The 24,215-nt window shown below is 37.5% G+C and overlaps 1 protein-coding gene across 2 annotated transcripts in view; it reads left to right on the top strand.

Annotated features, from left to right (window-relative positions):
- Positions 1 to 24,215, top strand: part of bckdhb.S (branched chain keto acid dehydrogenase E1, beta polypeptide S homeolog) — a 93,746-nt gene that overhangs the window by 25,365 nt on the left and 44,166 nt on the right. Inside the window, exons 7-9 of one of the 2 annotated variants that reach the window (XM_018264199.2) lie at positions 14,967 to 15,064; positions 15,565 to 15,675; positions 16,564 to 16,799. In XM_018264199.2, coding sequence (XP_018119688.1) covers positions 14,967 to 15,064; positions 15,565 to 15,675; positions 16,564 to 16,569 — 215 coding nt within the window. In that variant the 3' untranslated portion in view covers positions 16,570 to 16,799. 2 annotated transcript variants of the gene reach the window in all.

Genomic DNA, 24,215 nt, shown 5'->3' with positions numbered 1-24,215 from the left:
GGGAGCTAGGCTTAGGGAACTGTCAGAAACCATTAAAAATCATGAAAAGTCTGCATATTTTTTAAATGATGTATATTGCTAAGTTGCTTGAAATTAAGTTTACTTTTCAAAAAGCTTAAGTTTTTGTGGAGTTCCCTTTTAAATACCTTGTGCTCTCTCTTTAAACATTTTCTAATTGGGGATGTTTCGTATTACCTACTAAAACTATATTTGTTTTTGTTTCTGGACAATCAAAGCTGTCTAAACATTTGTGGTTTTTGGCGTAATTCCATTTATGAAACAATCTAGGGCTCTAAATACCAAAGAAATTAATTTAAAGGAACAGTTCAGTGTAAAAATAAAAACTGGGTAAATAGTTATTTATCCAGTTTTTATGTTTACACTGAACAATTTCTTTTAAAGGTTACCCTATAACATAACAATTACTTTCTGGGTGCAGGCAGTCAAGCAAGCAATAGAAGTGGAGTTGCCATAGGGCTGCAGGAACCAAAGAAGGGTGCTATAAAGCAGTGCTATAGGGGCATTGGAGAGAAAAGGATGAAGAGACAACAGTTTGTCATTAAGGCGATCATGCCCCTAAAGCCACTGGTTCACCCCTTCTGCTAATTGTTTAGGGGTAGGGGAAAGGAGGAATGTGTTTGAAAGCTGCTCCTCTATTACCTGAACTGGTAGGGCCTCAGACTAGAATCTGTGGCCCTTGGCTCAGTCCATTTATCTACAGACCGTAGTTCGTAACCTAAAGGGTAAACCACAAAATAATTTTTGCTTTTAAAAGATAGTTTTTTTTTTTTTATTTATTGTTATAATGATTTTCAGTTATGTTTACAGAAAAAGATTTAAAAAACATGAGGTAGAGTAAAACATATAAACAACGGCTTATGTTCATTGACATATAACTTAAACCAGTTGTTCCATCGAATCATCAGGTAATCTTTACCGAAGGCTTTTTAGATTATCCTGTATTCGTTTTGACATTATATAGCTGTAGTAGTTAAGTGAGTTAAGGGGTAGTTGGGGGGGGAAAGAAGAGGGGGGAGACAGTTAGGAAAGTAAGAACGGACAAGTGTAGAGGGAAGGACTATCAAATGAACTGGATCTTGGGTATCTTTGTCCAAGGGCAAAGAACCTTTTGTATTTCTGTATAGGCCTTATGTAGAGGCATTAGTCCTGGGTTGGCGACTCTCCAAGTACTGGGCCCACAGGTACCACTCCAGCTCCCCCTCGTAGTTCCTGTCCAAGAGTTTGCCCCTAATTGATTCCATTGCTCTGATCCAATTCATCTTGGTCTCCAAAGTTTGCCGACCAGGTATTTGCGGTCGTTTCCAATTTGCTGCCAATAGAGATCTTGCCGCTGTTAGGATGTGTGTGGCCAGTTTATGGGATGGTTTGGAGCAAATAGCTCTGATTTTCATGCCTAGAAGGAATGTGTGGGGGGTTGCCTGAATGGTGCAAAGCAGAGTCGCTACTATCTTTCAGAATTTCTGAGCTTCTGTACACGTCCAAGTATGTATAAATGACCCTTGTTCCCCACATCCTCTAAAACAGAGAGAGTGGTCTGGATTGCCGCTAAATGTGCTGATACGTGAAGGGGTGTAGTACCAACGAAATATAATTTTGTATGCTCTTTCGCTGGAGACTGCACAGACAGATTTTTTTGGCGGTCTCCCACACGTATGACCAAGATTTTTCAGATATCGTAAGATCTAAATCTTCATCCCATTTTGTCATATATGGCTGATGGAGGTCTGTGTTGCCTGAGGAAAGACAGCTGTAGAGCAGAGAGATTGGGTATGTTGGGTAAGAACTTTTGAAGCACATGGTTTCAAAATAAGTTGGAGATTGACTTTTAACCTCATTTTCTACATAATGTCTTGAGTTGTAGGTATCGGAAAAATTGGGAGCATGGAATATTTTGTTATTTTTTACATTTTTGAAAGGGTATTGTAGTGTGGGTGAAAGCATGTATGTGGATCATAGCCTCTAATCTACTGGCTAAGTAATATCTATCAATATGAGGGACTCCCAACCCTCCCACCGGTTTAGGCTTGGTCATAATTGTTGCCTTAATTCTGGGTCTCTTTTCCCCCCATATGAAAACTGATATGGCCTTTTGCAGTGAGGATGCTTTTTTTTCAGCAAAATGTGTTGGTAATGTCCTAAATAGATATAGAAGCCTTGGTAGTAATGTCATCTTGACCGCTGCTATTCTACCCAACCAAGAGAGATGGTAAGTGTGCCATATGTATATATCGTTTTTGAGCTTATCAATCAGTTTTTGGGTAGTTTTGGGTACCTTACCTTTTGGTGTAAGGTAAATTCCAAGATATACTAAGGATTATTTTTCCCATTTGTAATCAAAATTTAGTTGAAGCAGTTTCAGTTCTGGCTCTGTCATTTTCAGTGGTAGTGCATGTGTCCCACCTTTTATCTCTATCTTATTGGACTTGAAGACCCATGCTGAGTCCCGTTAAGGATGTGGTATAACATATAGGTCCAGTCTAATCTGTCAAATGCTTTTTGTGCATCTAGGGAAAGGAGTAGGGAGGAGATCGGTAATTTTGGTGCTAGATTTATTAGATTAATCGCCTTTCGGATCCTGTCTGCCGCTTGGCGCCCTGGTACAAAACCAACCTGATCCATGTGAATGATGTTAGAGAGTCTATTGGCTAATATCTTTGCGAAGATCTTAGGGGCACATTTACTTAGCTCGAGTGAAGGAATAGAAAAAAAAAACTGAATTTAAATTTTTTTTTTTTGGCTACTTCGACTATCGAATTGGCTACTTCGACCTTCGACTACGACTTCGAATCGAACGATTCAAACTAAAAATCGTTTGATTACTCGACCATTCGATAGTCGAAGTACTGTCTCTTTAAAAAAAAAAAAACGTCGACCCCCTACTTCGCCATCTAAACCCCACCGAACCTCAATGTTAGCCTATGGGGAAGGTCCCCATAGGCTTTCTAAGCTTTTTTTGGTTGAAGAAAAATCGTTCGATCGATGGATTAAAATCCTTCGAATTGTTCGATTCAAAGGATTTAATCGTTCAATTGAACGATTTTTCGTTAGTTTGAACGAATTGCGGTAAATCCTTTGACTTCGATTTTCGAAGTCGAAGGATTTAACTTCCGACAGTCGAATATCGAGGGTTAATTAACCCTCGATATTCGACCCTATGTAAAAGTGCCCCTTAAAGGGATCCTGTCATCGGAAAACATGTTTTTTTCACATCAGTTAATAGTGCTACTTCAGCAGAATTCTGCACTGAAATCCATTTCTCAAAAGAGCAAACAGATTTTTTTATATTCAATTTTGAAATCTGACATGGGGCTAGACATTTTGTCAATTTCCCAGCTGCCCCAGTCCAAGACATGTGACTTGTGCCTGCACTTTAGGAGAGAAATGATTTCTAGCTGGCTGCTGTTTTTCCTTCTCAATGTAACTAAATGTGTCTCAGTGGGACATGGGATTTTACTATTGAGTGCTGTTCTTAGCTCTACCAGGCAGCTGTTATCTTGTGTTAGGGAGGTGCTATCTGGTTACCTTCCCATTGCCCATTGTTCTTTTGTTTGGCTGCTGGGGGGGGGGTGGTGAAGGCAGGGGGTGATATCACTCTAACTTGCAGTACAGCAGTAAAGAGTGATTGAAGTTTATCAGAGCACAAGTCACATGACTTGGGGCAGCTGGGAAATTGACAATATGTCTAGCCCCATGTCAGATTTCAAAATTGAATATAAAAAAATCTGTTTGCTATTTTGAGAAATGAATTGCAGTGCAGAATTCTGCTGGAGCAGTACTATTAACTGATTCATTTTGAAAAATTTTTTTTTCCCAATGACAGTATCCCTTTAATGTCTGTGTTAATTAATGAGGTCGGCCTATAGCTTTCACAGTTGTGGGGATCCTTCCCTGGTTTTAAGATCATCGTTATGGATGCTGTTTGCATGTGTTGCGTTAACGGCGAACCCTCCATGAGTGATTGGTAGAGGTCTTTTAGATGTGGTATTAAACCTTCACTAAATGTTTTGTAATATTTTGCTTTAAAGCCGTCTGGTCCCGGAGCTTTACTGGGCTTGGAATCTTTAATCACTGATTCAATTTCCTCTTTTTATTGATGTAGCTAGCATCTCTAGGTTTTTCCCTATTTAGTTGTAGGGGGGTCCAGTTTGTTAGAAAATCAGATTCTCCTGAAAGATTGCTCTCTGGGGCTTTGTCTGCTGTGTATAATTTAGCATAGAAGTTGCTAAATGTGCTAAGTATTTGATTTGTATCTCTTGTTATTGATCCTGATGGTGTCCGTATGGCATGGATCAGTTGTGTCGAGTGTAGGGCTTTTAGTTTACGTGCTAACATTGTGTGTGGTTTGTTGGCATATTCATCGTACCAGTATTTGGTTTTTCCGCATGGTGTAAGCCATCTTGTCTGAGAGTACTTGTATCAGTTGTGCTCTTGTATTTCTCTAGTGTTCCCTGGGGACGGCTAGTTTTTGTGTAAAATGGCTAGGTCATGTACTTTTTGTGAAAGTTGCATAGTTTTTCCCTCTGTGATCTTTTTTAGGCGGGAGGCATGTTTGATTAAAATCCCTCTGATAACTGTTTTATGTGCATCCCATCTTTATCGCTAAAAATGTGTCCATGAGGGTATTATTTTTGAAGTATTCTTTAAGTGAATATTTAATTTCTGTGCATATTATGTATTTACTGTATGTAGCAAAAGGGATTCATTCAATCTCCAATTTCCTCTCGCCTCTCACTATGTCCCATTTAGTAAAGGTCATTTCTACCATTCCATGATCAGACCATGTGATATCGTGAATTTTGGAGGAATGAATTATTGAAGACGTGTGGGTTTTGTGAAAATAAAGTCAATTCGCGAGTAAGTTGCATCGACATTAGAGTAGAAGGTATAATCTCTGTCTATGGGATGTTTCTCTCTCCAGACATCTACTAGAGCCCCCTCTTTTAAGTGTTTAGTTATGGATTTAGTGTCCCGGTCTTGATTAGTGGGGGTCAGTGCATTCAATATGGCGCGTGATCTGTCTATATTGTTGTTCAATGTCGTGTTAAAGTCGCCTCCTGCCATGACTCTGCCCTCCGAGATTTCTGAAAGTTTGGTGTAAAATGTCTTGAATGTCTGTTTGGATACATTGGGAGCATATACTGATGCTAATGTAGTTAAATGGTTCTTTAGGTGCCCTGTTATGATAAGAAAACGGCCCTCAGCATCTGCGTATTTCTGCTTGAGTTGGAATTTGACTGTTTTTGCAATTAGAATAGCTACCCCCTTGGTTTTAGTTGTAGAATTTGCCAAAAATACTTGGGGATAATGTTTCGATAATTACTTTGGAGTCAATGTTTTGCTAAAGTGTGTCTCCTGCAACAAAAGATGCCTATTCTTTTTTTTTTTTTTAAGTGTAATCAGAGACGGCCATTGTGCGTTTTTGAGGCACATTTAGGCCATTTACATTGTGTGATCCTACCTTTAAATCAAAGGAGTGGTGGCTGGAAATGGTTCATACCGTCTGTGATTGTAGGATTTTGGACAGTAGCCATAGTGAAGCAGCGCTAAAAGAAGAAGGGACGTAGTAGAGAGTTGGGGTAGTGGGTTGGAAGTTGGGATAGTCTAGGATAGAAGGGGAGAAATAACAATTAACAATACAAAGTTTAACAATGAATCAAATATTACAAAGTTTTATAGTCTCAACACTAGGGAGACTATACATGGTTTCCAGACGAAACTAGGAAGCCTCTCTTTCTGGGGAGTCACGGATAAGAGCTTAAATAAGAAGCCTGTTCCATTCGCCCATCATCTGATTACAAATTTTCCCTGTTTCGATAGGATAAATTGCAGTACTTCTATGAGTCTACGTTAATAAACATTATGAATATCAGCTAATATACTATTTAAACTAATCTCAATCTCAACTGTGGCTGTCTCATGTAATAATTGAAAGTTAGTATAATATAATCCTTAGTATGTCTGGAATTGAGGTCTTGTTAAAGTTTGGAAAGGTTCAAAGAGCATCCTTTAGGACGGTGGTCATCAAGAAGGTGTTCTCTAGAACGTGACTCGTTCTATTGTCCGTGGTCAGCCTGTCGGAATGAAGAACCTCTCTTTAATTCTCTGACTGAGCCAGCTATAGTCAACCATTGTCACATTTACACCTGTTATGATGTCCCATATCTTGTATGTTTTGAATCTTATGGATCTCCTCTGAACTTATTTGCAATCCTTTATCAAATTGAACTGTTAAATCCTGCTCAGTTGGTTCTTGAATTTCTTTTTCCGCTGAGGTAGTTGGGGGGGGGGGGGGGTTTGAAGGTGAGGCAGTGCCTCTTCAATGCTGTTGGGATGTCTAACTGTCAGGCCATTATGTTGGTATGTGAGTTTGAAAGGAAAGCCCCATCTATAAGGAATGTTTTTTTGGCGTAGAACATCCGTTAAGGGTCTGAGATCTTTCCTTTTCTGTAAAGTGGATGAGGCTAGATCAGCATATATTTTTGAGAGTACCCCATCTTGTTCAACTTGATTCGTTCGAGATGCTTTCTGGATGGCTTCTTTGGTCTGAAAGTAGTGAAAACGTACTATGACATCTCTGGGTGGCATATTGGGTTTTGGTCTGGCTAGTAATGCTCTGTGCGCTTTGTCAAGTAGGAGAACCTTGTCCTTTGTTTCAGTGTGAGAGTCTTGAAAAATCTTGGGAGAAAGGTATCTAGATGCGCTGTTTCGGGTATATCCCGAAGTCAAAGGTTGTTCCTTCTGCTGCGGTTTTCCAAGTCCTCATGTGCCTCTTGGAGGTCTCTTACTTGTGTTTAAAGATCTTGAACCAAAATTTCCAAATTGGATGAAGATTCCTGCATAGAATCCTGGGTCTGTTCCAATTGTTGGACTCTATGTTCTAATGCTGTAATTTCGGTTCTGACTTCAGTGAGCGAATTTCGGATCTCATTTTGTATCTCATCCTTGAAACAGAAAAGCAAAGATTTGAGTTCATTTATATCTTTTTTGGTACACTGGCATCCATCTCTTGTTCTGTGGATAGATTGGGCTGTTTGGCAGTTTTTGCTTTTAAAGAAATATGATGGTCCCTCCTTAGGGTTATTTGCTTGTTTCTGCCTGCCTCCTGTCATGGTGATGTAGAGGGAATCAATGTAGATTTTGTGATAGGATGTATCTAGATCTAATTTCACTTTTCAAGTGAGATAAAGTTGCTTTTTGTGGAGCTTAGAATATTGAGATCTAATTATAGTAGGGCTAAGATAACTTCAGGGTTACTTGGCCCACTATCCCTGTTGGCAAGGGTCTAGTTGTGAGATGGCACTCCCTTAATGCTCCAAGCCGGTGTTGTAAAATTTGTAGTGCAGGGTGAGCTAGTATTTCAGAGGGTCTTATCGCCTTTTGAGATATAGTGGCTCGCTAGGTTCAGCTGCCCAATATGTGAGATCTTATTCTTGTTTAAAATCTAGGTGTGCCAAGCTCCCCTGCGTTCCAGCATCTTGCTTATGAATGTCTGTGTTCAATGGGGGATACCCTTGTTTATTTGCCCAGAGGTAGTGCGTGATATTCAGTATTAGCAGGGTAGAGTATTACGTGATTTTAATGCACTGGAGTTTGGGGTTTGGACCAGTGAGAACGTTAATGTTCTGTGGCCCTTATTGTGTTTTATTGGCCTTTAGGAGCGGGACTCGGGGTATATGGCCTCATACTGCCCCCAGTTAAGTATTCACGCAATTGCTCCACTGTGCTGGTCTCGCTCACAGCGAGTTTCCTGTATCTCTGGCCCACACTGTTAGATAAGGCCCTGGAGGTGTTCCGGTGCACCTCTTATATGACCCCAGGTGTGCGACACTGACCTCTGTCGGAGGCACGGGTGTTCCAGAGACTCTTCCTGTTGGTCCCTTTTGTGTATAGCGGGGCCCTGCAGTATTGAAGCACTTCTCACTGCAGCCTCTAATGTGCGCCACTGGCCTCTGTGTGGGCGGCACGCCTAGGCCTCAGCTACCACGTGGTCGTCTCAAACGGGGAAAGGTACCTTGAAAGTGCCTTGAGCTAGTGGTGCTCCTGGGGCTCGCTCTCATGTCCCCTGTGTCTGCGGTAAAGTCAGTGTCCCTGGAGCACCTCCATGACCTGTCGGCTGCACTTAAAGTCTGCCACGGGAAGATGCGCAGGCGACGACCTCTCCCCCAAAGTCCGTTTGCCTCTTTTCACAGATGCGGCGATCCGCTGGTTAGAGAGAACGTCTTAATTCCGTCACCGGGGGACCCAGGAAGTCTTTTTGGTGGGTAAATTGTTACAAACAGGGTGCTTATGTATGCTTGTGATGGGCGATCACGGAGGAGCTAGCAGCTTAAGCAGCCATCTTATCCAGCATCCAGGCCGGCCCCCCAAAGATCAATATTTTTAATTTAAAAAATAACGGTATATTTCTTCTATACTATATACCAGTGATCCCCAACCAGTAGCTCGCGAGCAACATGTCGCTCTCCAACCCCTTGCATGTTGCTCTCAGTGTCCTCAAAGCAGGTGCTTATTTTGGAATTCCAGGCTTGGAAGCAAGTTTTATTTGCATAGAAAACTAAGTATAGTGCCAAGCAGAGCCTCCTGTAGACTGCCAGTCCACATAGGGGCTACCAAATAACCAAACACATCCCTTATTTGGCACCCCCAGGGACTTTTTCATGCTTGTGTTGCTCCCCAACTCTTTTTACATTTAAATGTGGCTCATCTGTAAAAAAGGTTGGGGAGCCCTGCTATATACTATACTATTACAGCATATTTTTGTCCCTTTGGAAAGAAATTGGAAAGCATCGTAAAGATACGTAAGGGTGTGGAACTTTTTTTTCTTAAAATTTGACTTTTTGAGTTCGAAGCAGAAGGAGCAGATGGCATTTACAATATGACAACTATGCCTTTTATAGAAATATATATAGCAATTAGGGGAAATGGGGAGAGCCAGAATGTTTCAAAAGTAAATTTTTTTTGTGGCTAATAACAATATTAAAGGAAAGCAAGTGAAAAATCATTATTTGTGGCATCCTAACAATTTGGAAACATAGTATTTTTTTTTTATAGTCCCAGTTCTTCTGATTACCAAGTATGCATCATTAACAAACTATTATTGTCCAGCTGACACTTTACCAAATAATGCTTTATCTTATTTGTTTTAATTTTGAAATTGAACTGAAACTGTAGGTTTTTAGATATACTGTAATTGCTGGTCAAATGCAGCTTCATTGTTATATTGTTAGTCCAATGTATAGTTAAATTGATTCTGCATTTACTTTAAAAAAAAAAACTACCTTCAAGCTATACCCTAGAGTCCTGCGTGGAACCAATTTTTTAAACCCGAACCCGACCCGCAAACTGGACGCGAACCTGCATACTTACCCATTAGGACCGACAACCTGATCCACTGACCATCAAGAAACAGGACGTGCTGTCATCGTAAACCGGAAGTGCAGGGCCGGATTTTCATCTGCGACGCCCCCGAGTTCTCGCAGTCCTAGTCCTCGCCGTCCGAGGCCTCGCATCCTAGTGATATGGCCCGCGTGCACCCCTACCGCATGAGCAAAGCGCAGGAATGCTGAGTTTCTAATGCGGCTGGGAGGCATGCCGCCCCTAAAACTTCGCCACCCTAGGCCCAGAACTTTTCTGGCCTCGCCAAAAATCTGGGCCTGTGGACATCATTAGAAGTGGGCGTGATCAGAAAAAAGGAGTGAAACAGGAAGTGCTGTCTTTGTAAACTGGAAGTGACATCAGAAAAAAGGAGTAAAACTTAAAATCCCGAGACCCGCCGACCCGTGTCTATACCGGCTCCCAAAACTTCTACTTGCAACTTGCAGGGTACTGTAGGTTTTTGTGGGTAACCCGTGGGTACCCGACCAGCTGCAGAATTCTACTATACCCCTCATGTATAGTCATACAGAAAGATGTAGCCACCCTAACGCAACAACTGAACCTGAGATTATGGGACTACACTGTACAAAGGACACAGTTGAGGTTTTTTTGCATGTGTACATTGACAAAAGAATACCTTAATTCTTCTTGGTGTGCCATCTTTGCTTTCCTACTTTGCTTGAGAACATGTATGGGTTTCTTAGGGGTGTGACAGGGCATTGGCAAAACAGGCAGAGAAAACAACCTGGTTGACATATCTGAGGAAGATAGAACACAATATGCGTTTTGTAAAGCTGAATGTTAAAAGCACACTTGGAGGCACATTTATCAAAGGTCGAATTTCGAATTCATGTGAGTTTTTAAAAACTCCCATAAATTAAAAATTTGACTAATTAAAATTTATTAAAATTTTAATTTTAAATCGACCCAAAAACTCAAATCAAATTTGATTCGAAACATGATTTGAGATTTTTCTCCGAAAAAAACTTGAATGTCAGGAAGGCTGCAAACAACTCAAAGTTCCCTGGACCTCTCCCATTGACTTTTTGTCAGGTGGTGAATAGTTGAATTCGAGTTTTTAAAGGGCCAGCGTAGGATAAAATTTGAAATTCGAATTCAATTTTTTTTTTTTATATTCCAATATTTTTATTGAGTTCACACAGAATAAACATGGTTTACAGTAGCTTACAATAGCATATTAAGAGACTTTACAAATTGAATCTTCAAATATACCATATAGTCTCCTCGTACAGTTACATCAAAATACTCATAAATTTAACACACAGCTCATAGCTAAACTGTTAACAACCACTGTTGATTAACACAGAGCATACTGACAATACAAATTAACCTCAATTTTTTTTTTTTAAAAAAACTCGAATCAATTTTGCATAACTCCCTAGTCGAATTTGTTATTTATTTGACCATGAAAAAAACTTGAAAATTAGAATTTTCAGTTTTACCCTTGCTAAATCTGCCCCTTGATGTAGCAAAACACTTTAACCTGCTTATTAAATGGTACCATTTATACGACCTCTTACAGATGAGGATTTTTCAAAAATTTAATGCAGGAGAAAATGTACTTTTTTAACTTACAATCAAAATGTATTTTTACTTCACCTGTATGTATTGGTATTCAATTAATATCTTAAGAATAATTAACACATTAATTACATATAGGCATATGACCAATCTTTCTTTTTTTATGCAAATTTAAGCCTGACATTTTTATATTACTCCTCATGCTTTCAATTATATTCTGTCCCAATTTAAGGTATAACAAGTCCCTGCAGTTACAGAATATTGAGACCCAGTACAAATCATGTTCATCCTCTTGACAAAGCAAGTTTCCTGGATTCTTAATTAAGAGTTAATGTGCATGTTAACCAGATTTGCTGTAACATTGTGTTTCACTTATTAAATTGCTTTTAAAAAAAGTCATGTGCAAAAGCAGACAATCTTTTATCATTTTGTAAGCAAATGAAGAAGAAAGGTCACTGTTAGCACTGACCTTTGATAAATTGATCTAAGTAATTCACTGGTAGTTTTGATATTTGCTGTTCATTCATTATGGTAAAAGGGTTTTGGAAGCTCATGATAGGAATAGATATCACTTAACCAGAATTAAAAGATATATCAAATAATAATTTTTCAGAAATGCAGCAAAAAATTAACCACATGTTTTCTGGTTTGTTTTTACAAAATATGCTCTGTGTTTAAAAAAAAAATTGTAAGGCACACATCTTAAAAGTGAATTGTTTCCTTTCTTACATAAGAAATTTCGGAAATATTAAATAAATATTGTCAGGAACACTGCAGATAATTTCCACCATAAGGTGTAAGTTCAAGACAGGGGATCAAATCCAATGAAATGGAGGATTAAAATTAAAAGTAGTTAAAACATTAATAGTAAATATAAAGACTAGTAAATAATGTTTCCAGTTGTTGTAACGTCAATCCTCTGGGATAGCGTGGTTATTAATACATGAAAATTAGTCAGCATAAACTCTTGTCTATGTTGAATAGCAGTTCAGTGCACATTCCACAGTAGCCACGTAAAGGGGTGGTTCACCTTTCAGTTCATTTTGATGTCTTGGTCTTCATTATTTTTTTTATATAAACAGTTTTTTATTTTTTTCCCATCTTCTGACTCTTGCAGCTCTCAAATGGGGGTCACTGACCCCATCTAAAAAAACAAATGCTCTGTAAGGCTACAGATGTATTGAGATTGTGACTTTTAATTAGTCATATTTTTATTCATACCTTTTTCCTAATTCTATTCCAGTCTTTTATTCTAATCTGTGCATGGTTGTTTTGGTAATTTGGACCCTAGAAACCAGATTACTCAAATTTCAAACTGGAGAGCCGCTGGATAAAAAGCTAAATAACTCAAAAAAACACATAATATAAAATTAAAATCAATTCCAAATTCTGCAGATCTTATTTCACGTTTACTGGTGTCATAAGTAACTGTCAAGGCCCGAAGGCGCAGTTTGCAGTGTGGACCAAGGAGGAAGCGGTATAGGAGGAATACGGTTTGCGGTACAGAAGGATTTGGCAGAAGAATAATCAGTTCAGGCAAAGGTCTGTTTAGGCGGCAAGATTCGTGGTCAGGATTCAGGCTTGAGCCAAGGATCAGGAATTCACACTATAAGCACACCCAGGAACTTTTACGTAGAAGAACCTATAATTGGGCAAAGATTCAGGCCTCTGGCGTCCTTTTATGCGACTTTTCGCACCAAACGCTGGCGTAATTACGCTGCACCTGAATGGCGAGCTGGTGTCCGAAGAACCACGTGACTCCCCTGGGCGCCGACATCTTGGGGAAGACGCCGGAAGAATAGGGAGCGCTGGCGAGCGCTCCTTACAGTAACATTATAAATTCTAGAACAGAATATTTGTACTTTAGGACAACTTCACTTAATGTGCATCATTGTCCGCATTGTTTAAAGAAATTATTACTGAGTTAGGAATTTATTTGTTTAGAATAAATGAGACCACTTTTGCAGTTATTTCACTGGCAAAACCTTGTAGTAATCTATTTACAGCTGCTTTATACAAAGCTAAAAGAGAATGTTGTAATTTTTCTTCTATAGCATGCTCGTCTGTTTTTTTTTTCCCCCCCCAAAAGGCATGGTAATAGTTGAGCACATTAAAAGCTGAAAATGTTACTTAAACTTGCATCACAGAGCTACATTATTCATACCGCCAACATGTCAGCGTTCTTCAGATAACTGTTTAAGTGGAACATGAACTAAAGTTTGCATTTTCATCCCTGTCAATAAAGATGTAATGATAAAGAATCAGGAGGAAAATATTAGTCATCATGACATTTGCAGGCTCAGACGGGTAATGGAGAGAGCCTTCCATGATGTATTTTGACCTTTTCTGTTTGGTTTTATTGTATCACATGTGGCATGGAGTAAGTGAAGTAGGAATCAATATGGCTTGCATCAGTGGTTGCTATAGTGACAAAGGAGAGACTAAAAGACTTAAAAAATGTATTTTAAAATTTCATAATGATCTAAACAACATTTACAATCCTAAAGTAATAAATAATGTAACATAACTGCTTTATTATACACATTTTGAAAATGTATGTTCTGTTTTAGTGAAATCTCTTTTTTTTATTTTCTTTAGAATGATGGCAACCTTGTAATTTTTAAGCAAGTCCACATTTAGGGGCAGATTTACTAAGCTTCGAGTGAATTTTCGAAGTTAAAAAAGTTCGAATTTTGAAGTAACTTTTTGGATACTTCGACCATCGAATAGGCTACTACAGCTTAGAATTCGATTTGAAGTAAAATCGTTAGAATCTTCGACCATTCGATAATCGAAGTACTGTCTCTTTAAAAAAAAAACTTCAACTTCAATACTTCACCAAATTAAACCTGCCGAAGTGCTATGTTAGCCTATGGCAGGGATCCCCAACCTTTTGAACCCGTGAGCAACATTCATAAGTAAAAGGAGTTGGGGAGCAACACTAGCATGAAAAATGTTCCCAGGGTGCCAAATAAGGGCTGTGATTGGCCATTTAGTAGCCCCATGTGGATTGTTAACCTACATTGAGGCTCTGTTTGGCAGTACACCTGGTTTTTATACAACCAAAACTTGCCTCCGAGCCTGGAATTCAAAAATAAGCTCCTGCTTTGAGGCCACTGGGAGCAACATCCATGGGGTAAAGGGGTTAGAGAGCAACATGTTGCTCACGAGCTACTGGTTGGGGATCACTGGCCTATGGGGACCTTCTAGACCATTTCTCTAAGTCTTAACACATCGAAGTAAAATTTTTCGATCGTACGCTTAAATCGTTCGATTCGAGCGATTTTACTTCGATTGTACGATGCCCAAATCCAGTGAAAAATACTTCGATATTCGAAGTGAAGTATTTCAATTCGAGGGTCGAATTTCGAAGTATTTATCACTTCGAAATTCGACTCTTAATTTGATCTTTCATCAGATTCTCAAAATTTTCATTCCTCCTCTAAGTCAAGCCTTAAATATAAAGACTGTGCAAAGACAGTGGTAAATTATAACCGTCAATATCAGTATCAAAATAAACATTAAGCACTAGTTTAATTAATAAATATTTACAATACAGGAACTGGCATAGCTACAGAAAATGTTTTCGCATCACAAGGCTGTTTTATGCTGATGAATACTCAACCGTTTTTAATATTTTCATACTCCAGTTTCTTCCTATACACCAAAAGCATACAGGCAGGTTAATCGGCTCCTTATAAAACTTGCCTTATATTACGTGAATTTGATAGGGACCTTTGATTGCAAAGTCGACTGAGTCAAGGACTGAGATGAATCATGTATAATGTCTGAATGCTCTGTGCAGTATGTCAATAAATAAAGACTACAAATATTTATTTGTAAAAAATTTGTAAAATTATTCTTTAATAATTTTTAATTACGTTGTCATTTCAACATTTTCTTGCCATCGTCTTTAGCCCTAGTCTAAATGACTATAGCAATGTTAGCTACAAATGTCAGATTTGCTGGGTTCCCCTAATTCTTTCTAGTTTTTTTTTTTTTTTTTTTTTTTTTTTTAATTTAAATAGTTGAGCAAGTTCCTGTGGAGCCATACTACATTCCTCTTTCACAAGCTGAAGTACTTCAAGAGGGAACAGATGTCACACTTATTTCTTGGGGTACTCAGGTAGGAAAAGCTCATTTTTATTCTTTTGATGGTCCTTTTTAGATAAAATAATATGCTGCAATTAAAGATACAGACCTATAACTCACCCCTCGGTTTCAAACTGAAAAGTGTCTACTATTCAAAATTCCTGAAATAAAGGAAAGACCTAAAGTAAAGCCATGTTTAGTGATCATATGATTCTCACGATTATAGAAAACACTCCACATAGCATTATTTTAAAGTTGCGAATGTGAATACCTGTAGTCGATTACCCTTTTTCACCTTAGTTTTTATAACTATTCTTGTTGTGTAACATATTTTGCTTTGGACAATTGTTTAGAAATTACCAGAATATAAAAAATGCAAAATTGGTTACTTAGCTTAAGCGTTTACTTGCAAAACAGGGCACAGCAACATCAAATGGACCCTAGCACTGAAAGGGTTAAAGGGACAATGACAAACTGTTGTTTTTATGTTTTTGGGTCCATGAAAGATGCTTCATTTCTTCCCTCCTCTTAAAGGTCCATGTCATTCGTGAGGTTGCACTTATGGCTCAAGAAAAACTTGGCTTGTCCTGCGAAGTGATTGACTTAAGAACCATTTTGCCTTGGGATGTAGAAACTGTTTGCAAGGTAAACCACTCGATCTACTGAAAGTTTTAAGTATACAGATGGTGATAAATACGTTATTCATATTCATTTCTACATGGGATTATATATTATTCAACCCACCTAGTAAAAATTTTTTATTTAAAGTGACGCCTAAATATTCGGAATGTATTCATTTTGACCTACAGTTAGAGCTGTTGCTGGCAAACATCAGACACAGCAACTTCAACTTCTGACCCAGACAGGATATTGTAAACTAGTTAAACAAGCAGTTAATTTAAACTGACATACTATTTAATGTGTTTTTTTTAATTTATATACAATGTAAATGTTTTAATATTTAAATATAATATTTCTGCAATGCTATATAGTGTATATGATATTTAGTACCTTAATTCCAAGGAAGGAAGGGTGAAAAGTTGAAGCTGTGATTTTAGGCTTGTCACTATGTGGGAATATAATGAATTACAAATTAAATTTTTTTTTTTTTTTTTTTTAAAAAAAAAAAACAATCCTTGTTACTTACGATAGTACAATTTATCAAGGATTACATTTTTATTTTTTAAATTTTTACCTCTTTCATCAAATGAAGTATAAAGCTTGTCCTTAACTGGATTTCAAAAAGATATTTCCGGTACCCTAAATACCCTGATGTTCTGGAACTTTATCATGTAAATGAGCAGCCGGATATGTCATGGAGCAACCAGATATGTCATGGAGCATGTTCACTCTCTCCTTTATTTCCCTTAAGGCTAAGTGAGGACAAATGCTATATTTTGCTTACTTCTGCTGCTATTATTGGCAGCATTAGTTTATTTTGTCTTTTGGTGTTTTATCTGATTGGATTTGAGGATGTGACCATCTGGCATGATATGTTTTCCAAGAATCATTTCTATTATCCTGCACATCTAGGTCTAGAATCTCTGGAAATCTCAAGTCAATGGAATATGGAAAAAATGCTCCTCTGTCATCACAGTTCCTGATTCTAAAGGATAAAAGTGAAAAAAAAATAACGATTGATAAAATTTTTAAAACGTATTTCTATTAGAACTTTTTGTTCAAACACTTTGCCAAATTTCAGACCTACATCAAGTTGAGATGCTGAGACTTGATGTTAGAAATGTGGAGATTGGCAGGCCGATTCCAATAAAGATTTAGTCCTGAGCAATAAGGTGGAATTATTGGTTCTGATAAAGTGAATTGTTATAGTTGTCTATAGTGATGGGCGAATTTCGTGAAAATTTGGCGAAACTGAGTTTTTTCCTACGACTGCCCATCACTAATTTTCTCTACCCGGTCCTATAAAAAGATAGGCTGTCCGTGATGCATTACACTGCTGCTGTTTGATGGCGCTAGACAATTTTGTTTTATGAGCCAGAGTAGTTTTATTTTTTAGAGGCAGGGATTGTAAACCAGATAAAGGAAACCAGGATTATAGTAGTTGTTAAAAAAACAAACAAAACCCCAATTTATGGGGGAGAGCTGGCTGAGTTTGGATTTTTTTTGATTAACGTATTTCATTTTCTGGTATGCTTGGTGAGAACTTGTCCAGTATTGATCTTTTGTCTTTACTTTATCTTCATGCTTATTCTTCTTTCAAGCACTTTATTTTAAGATATTTATTACCTTTTTAGAACCCGTTTTTTTCTATTCTTTCAGCCATGCTGGCGGAACTACCAAGGGTGCAGGGGGTGCGAGCAGGCCAGGGTCCGCACCCCCTCTAGTTAAGTTACTGAACTAGACTATTATAGGTTCCAGGTGTCCTTTCATTCAATCTAGCTTTGCTACTATCTACCTCTAGAGTTTGCTGTTAATTTTTCACTATTTGCACAGTACACTTTATTTTTGTGCCTGTTTTTGCACTTAGCACAATGCCTTTCTTCAAGTAAATAACTCCTATATTTTTCATGCTTTTTCTAGTTAGGGATGATATCTAGGTTGGCGTTATCTTATTTTGATGCATTTTTATCCCTTTAACCAGACTTGAAACTTGCTTTTCTTGTACACAAATCACAGAAAAAACACAGCGAAAAAAAAATGCCAATGCTCCATCTAATTCAAGCTGTGGTGTTGACCAGCTGCTAGAAACACCCTTTTGCCAGTAATTAGTCTAACCAACAATCTTGAGTTGACCAGCTGCTTAGAACGATAAGACACTATTTGTACACAAAAAGAAGAAAAAAGATTGTCAGCACACATTTTGCATTTAAAAATAAATATTACAAAAAATGAGCCGCTGGTACCACACTTTGGACAAAATATGTCAGCTACAGCACTGCGCAATATTTCAGCGCTATAAAAATACATAATAATAAGCTCAAAAAGTTTGTAGTGCATTTAAAATAAAGTTCCCCAGCAACCAATGTGACCATAGTGCACTTACCCTTTACTCAGGAGCACTAGTGAGAAAGCAGGGAGCTTTTAAGCCCAGCCAACTAACCTACACCTGTGAAATCAAGTCCCCCAGGAGACAATGTGACTGAGTAATAACATCATGGTGCACTTACCCTTAAAGGAAAACCATACCCCCTGAACAATATAGATCTCTCTAAAAATATATTGCTTAAAACAGCTCATGTAAAACCCTGCTTCATGTAAATAAACCATTTTCATAATATACTTTTTGTTTAGTTGTATGTGCCATTGGGTAATCATTGAATAGAAAATTGGCATTTAAAAAAAAAAAGGGGGCACCCCCTGGGATCCTAGGATTCATGGTGCACACAAATAGACCATACAGCCATCTGTGTGTTAAATGCGTCAACACTTGAGTTGAGACAAAAATACATTTCTTCCTAAGTCATTTCTCTTGTTTTATCCTTACACTGATTTTTGTGGATGCAGTAGTGGAATATTTATGGCTGAAGACTTTAATACTGGCTGTGGACTGTTTAGATTGGGTGACAGTGAGTTCATCCTCCATATGTATTTATTTCTTGCTTGACAACTTGTTTCATTTTTTTTAAGAATTGGGCGGGCTGCAGAAATCTAGCACATCTTGCCATGTTTTGCATTGCCTCTGATCTGTTCATTCCTAATGCTTTGATCTTTTGCATATGGTTTCATGGTTCATTTGTATTAGAATTTTTCTTTTACTGTCTGTTTCCAGTTCTTAAACAAATTACAATTAGTAACTGAAGTATTAGTTTGTTTATAAGGTGTCTGGTGAAGGGCATAAAGTCAATATTCATCATGAGTTTGAATGGTTAAAAATCCAGCCAGTTCTTTTAACCCTTAAAGTGCCAGCCGAATTTTGCATTTCATTTTGTCAGCTGATTTTTTTTTTTTTTTTTTTTTTGGGGGGGCATTTCTTAAAGGGGGAACATTTCTTACAGGACAGTGTGAACTTTCTAAATCTGTGTTTACACAATCTGTTTGTGCAATACCACACCCAACCCAAAACTCGAATAGAATTCAAATTGAATTCTACTAAACTCAATAACGTTTTTTCTCAGAAAAAAAACTTGAATGTCAGGAAGGCTATTGACCTCTTGAAAGGGGTCACTGGACCTCTCCCATTAAATTCTACATGAAATTGGCAGATTTTAGGTGGCGAATAGTCAAATTCAAATTGCTACCAGGGTCCCAGGTATGATAAATCTTGAATTTGAATTTGAGTTTGGATTATTCCCAATTCAAATTTGGGAGTTTTGACCAAAAATCCAACTCGAAAATTTGAATTTCCAATTCGAACCTTAATAAATATGTCCCTTAAAGTTTCTAACATAGAACAGGCAATAAATGGTAACATAAGAGCAATGTCAAATAAAGTAGATACCCTATTTCTCGAAGTTCTTTTCATCTGAACACCACTTTTTTTAATGAAATTTATTTAGGCTATTGTATTTTTAACTTGTACAATGAAGCATAATATTTTACTTTTAGCATAGTTTATTGTGGTCTTCTGCTGAATAAATTGTGGTTTTCAAGCCATTTCAGTAAGATATATTTATTAATGAAATTCAGAGCCGCATATGCTGCTCTTGCTGTATTTTGACTGCAAGAACTGCATGGATGTGCACACCACCAGTGCAAATTCTTTGTAGATTGTAGACATGCAATTGACAGATTGTCAAGGGGAGTTCTGGAGATGTGTTTAGAGACATCACCTAGCTTGATACCCTTTATTGTGGCTGATGCTATTTTGGTGCAGAAGGCCCTTGATTATGCAAGACCGTTTTATCTGGTATAATATTTGATAAGAAATGATTCCACATTTTTTTTCTTTCATGTTAGTTGAGCAAAATAAACTTTTTTACACTATATTATTTAAATTATTTCCTTCAGTCTTGAGATTACTCAATCACAGCAAGCAGCCAGCTGCCATTTTGTGGACAAAATGTGTATCATCCCCAAAATCTTGTTTATGCACCAGAATGGTGGACCTAATGACCATGTGCAGTGCCCTACAAAATTATAGAGCCTGAGGTGGGAAGGGGAAATTTTGAGGAGTGCAGTGACATATCGGCAATGGTGAAAGTTATTGACTGGCCTACCTCTGCCTCAGGCAGCAGATAATATTTGATTGACAACCCAGATATTTAAACACCTTTTATACAGGTATGTATATTTTACCAAAAAAAAAAGGATTTTTTGTTCCATGTTTCATTTGCAAAGGACTTTCATTATGCAGCCGATTATATGGTTTTATTTGCATTTCACCTACTATGGCATACAGATTTATTTCTGGTCACAATGAGTACACTACACAGACAATTTTCACCTTAGTTCTGAACTTCGTTTGGGGTGTGTTGTTCTAACCTTTAATTTATACCCATAGTTTATTAGGGTATAAAGTAAAGTAATTCTAATGGATGTTAACAAGCTGTACATGACTACAGGTAATGACCTGTTATCCAGAATGCTCGGGACCGGGGGTTTTCCGGATAACGCGTTAAAGGAAAACAATAAGATTGTTTTGCCTCCAATAAGGATGAATTCTATCTTAGTTTGGATCCAGTAAAACTTCTGTTTTATTACAGAGAAAAAGGAAATACATTTTAAAAATGTGAATTATTTGGATAAAATGGAGGCTATGGGAGATGGCATTCCCATAATTTGGAGCTTTCTATGTAATTGGTTTCAGGATAACGGATCCCACATTTGTACTGATATTTGTAAATGTTTTGTAATGTTAGTGATCTAAGAGTATGAATATTGTATTATTGTTAAATACCCAGTCTGTAGAAAGTCTGCCACAACTTGACTCACACCGCGAAAGTGTTGAGTTGTTCCTGTGTTTTCATCTGAACATTGGCAATGTTTTCATTCCATTTAGATTAGCTGCCATAAATCTCATGTGAAGACATGGATACAAATGTTCTAATAACATTGATTGCTGTGTTATATTAGTAATGCTTACTTTCCGTAACTAATACAAAATTTGGCTGCCCTGTGCCTCTGGGCCATAGATTAAACAAATCTGCTACTTTTATTACACATTTACGTATTCACTTTTCTACTAGCATGTTAGAAATGTCTAGTGATAAACATACGCTATTGATGGCAAAATACTAAATAATATTTTATTTGTTTTCAGTCAGATATATATTTTTTTTTTTTTGTTTTTTTAAAACAAACAAGCATTTTAAAAGAAAAGTTAATGTATGTGTGAGTATATTTTGTCAAATTGTTGTTTTGTCCAGTTGTGTAATGGCAATATGCAAGTACTAGAAAGTAATAAAGCAAAAACTTTAGCCTTTCAGTTATGTCCTGTCTGCCTACATGCAACAGAGTCCTTCTGGTAGGGACAGTTATGCACATAATATCACTTCAGGTAACAGAACCTGCTTCCCCATGATATCTGTCTTCCATTGACCCCTTTTAATCTCTCCTCCTTGCCTGTCCAGTGCCCAGGAGAGCATGTTGCTTTACTCACATGTACAGTAATATCTAGAGAGATTATCACCAAACATAACTGTTGCTTCTGATAATGAATAATTTTTTTAATACCCTGTAATTACTAGTGGTAGGGTTGGGCATAGAGTTGCAGTCAGAATATGAACATTCCCTTCAAGCACATACACAGAGCACAATTATAAATATAATGCAAAGTAATCCAGGCACAGGTTAAATGTGAGGTGTCTGCTTCTGTTACAGATTAGTGGGATCTGCTACCCTTATAAATACTCCAGTTTTGTAACCAGTGGATCAGCATCTGTCAGTGCATGTGTTGTTACATTATCTTATTAATGAACAGTAAAATGCATTGAGATTAGCTGTGAACAGTGAAGATTTTATAGCTTTATCCACTTGTCTGATTTCTAAATTCCAGTTATGCATGACTAGACCATCTCTGACTTTAAGTTTCAGTCAAGCCTGGCTTTCCCTGTCTGATCAGGTCCAGCTGGACCCCTGTGCCTCACTGGGACCTGCTTGTAATTCCATCTTAATTAGGTAGTGACAGAGGCTTACAGTGGGACTAATAATGATATATGATGAATTCTGCCTAGCAATAGTGCAGACGTTCACTTTAGTATATCAACAGCTGACATCTCTGAAACATGACCGCAATATATGGAAAATGCCTCTCCCTAGGTAAGCAGGACTGCTTATTACATTTGTTTAAATTTGAAGTAGTAAATTATTTAGTGCATACATGTTGCGCTATAAATTTAACATTTAAAATATATGGAGAAATACACTTTAAAAAGGTTCACTTTTAATTTATTGCTCAGCATTTTTGGCACCCTGCAGCTAAAAGTGCCTTTTTTAAGATCTCCATTATATTGCTAGTTGGCTAAATGGGTGAAATGGCACTAGAAGATCATGGTGACTTTGCAATACATGTGCTCTGCTTCACACATGCAGTCATTACAAAGTTAGTGTGCATTTATCTTCTGGATTTTGGAGTGTAAAGCAAATGCTAGTTTCAGCAAGGTAATGGGAAGTTATTGGCAGGAATTACCACTTTACTTGTAAAATATCTAACAGGCTTTTGTTCCATTTTTAGCTTTTTCCCTAATCTTTCTAACCAAAATACATAAACTAAAACTGAGAAATGTGCCTTGTAGTAATTGCAGACAAAAACAAACTCGAAAAGTTACTACTTTTAAGCAAACATCCATTTTGAATATGGGGTGGTATGGAATAGTGCCATAGGTTCTCAATTGGAATGAGACCAGGTCTTTCACTTGACCTTGGTATGATAAAAATCTTTTTTTATCATTCTACTTCAGTGTTACTTGCCTAGTTTTTCTACTGATGAACATTTGACAGGTTAACAGAAGTTTCTACCCCAACATGTCATTATTGGTAAGATGTTTTAGTGATACAGTTGTGTTCTGTATAATAGCAGTGTGTTTTTAAAAAGTGAATAAAGCTCAAAATCCTTAAAGGAGAATTCAACCCCTTCGGCGATAAAATCCCTCCCCCCCGTGCAAATGCCCCTAACTTGTTACTTACCCCTCCGTGCAGTTCCTCTCCTGTTGAGTTCTTGGCAGCCATGTTCACCCCTGCGCTCTTCTTCCTGTATTTGCCGGCATTTGGTGGTGCATGCACAGTAGAGGGATTTACCGGTAAGGATCTACTGCATTACCCATATCTTGATGCTTGCTTCACTGTCTTCACGGTGTACTGTTGCTAGAATTCAGTGTTTGGGGGTCGTCTGACAAACTGTCTGCGTCCCCTACACCCATAAAGAACAATCTTGCTTTCATCAGTCCACAAAATTTTGTGCCATTCCTCTTAAGGCCAGTCAATGTGATATTTGGTAAATTCGAACCTCTTTAGCACGTCTTTTTTTTAAACAATGGAAATTTACTGGGGCATCTTGCCGATAACATGGCTTGACCTAGGCGTCTTCTAATTAACATCTCACAGGTAACTTTAAACCTTGTTTGATCTTCCTGGAGCTGATCATTGGCGGAGTCTTTGCCATTTTTGCTATTCTTCTATCCATTCCAATGGTAGTTTTCAGTTTTCTTCCATGTCTTTCAGATTTTGGTTGCAATTTTAAAGCATTTGAGATCATTTTATGCACTTCTTTATATGTTTTTCACCTCTACAATCAATTAAAAAATCAAATCATTTTTATCAAAGTCTGCTGTTCTGAACAATGTCTGGAACGACCCATTAATCCATTTTTTTAATTAAAAAAAAGTCTGACCAAACGAACGATTTGACCTTATTTATTATTAAAAAAGCTCAATTTAATCGGATCGGGGGAATAATTATAAAACTGGACAAAAATTTGAAATCGTATGATTTTTTTTTTCTGCATATTTTTCCGAATTGGTAGATTTTTTTTTTCCCGGGCTTCTTCCCAAAAAGTCTGCATTTTTGCCTAAAATAGTCGTATTTCTAGCACAGACCACAGAAAATTAAAAATAGGATAGGAACCTCTCCCATTGACTTATACAACCTCTGCAGGTCTGAGATGCCAGATTTTCAGATTCTGACTTTTTGCAGCATCAGGCTTTAATAAATCCAGAAAAATTAAAGATTAATAAAATTTCAATAAATTACAAATAAAATGTATGCTTATAGGACCCTGCTTGCAATTTAAAGGGATTGCCTGTATTTAAAGGACTATAGATTACCTGAATGAGAGGTCACTGCTGCCC

This window comes from Xenopus laevis, chromosome 5S (assembly GCF_017654675.1).
Source record: "Xenopus laevis strain J_2021 chromosome 5S, Xenopus_laevis_v10.1, whole genome shotgun sequence".
NCBI classification, from domain to species: Eukaryota; Metazoa; Chordata; class Amphibia; order Anura; family Pipidae; genus Xenopus; species Xenopus laevis.
The sequence above is the reverse complement of the archived record's forward strand: the minus strand, read 5'-3'. Positions and strand labels throughout refer to the sequence as shown.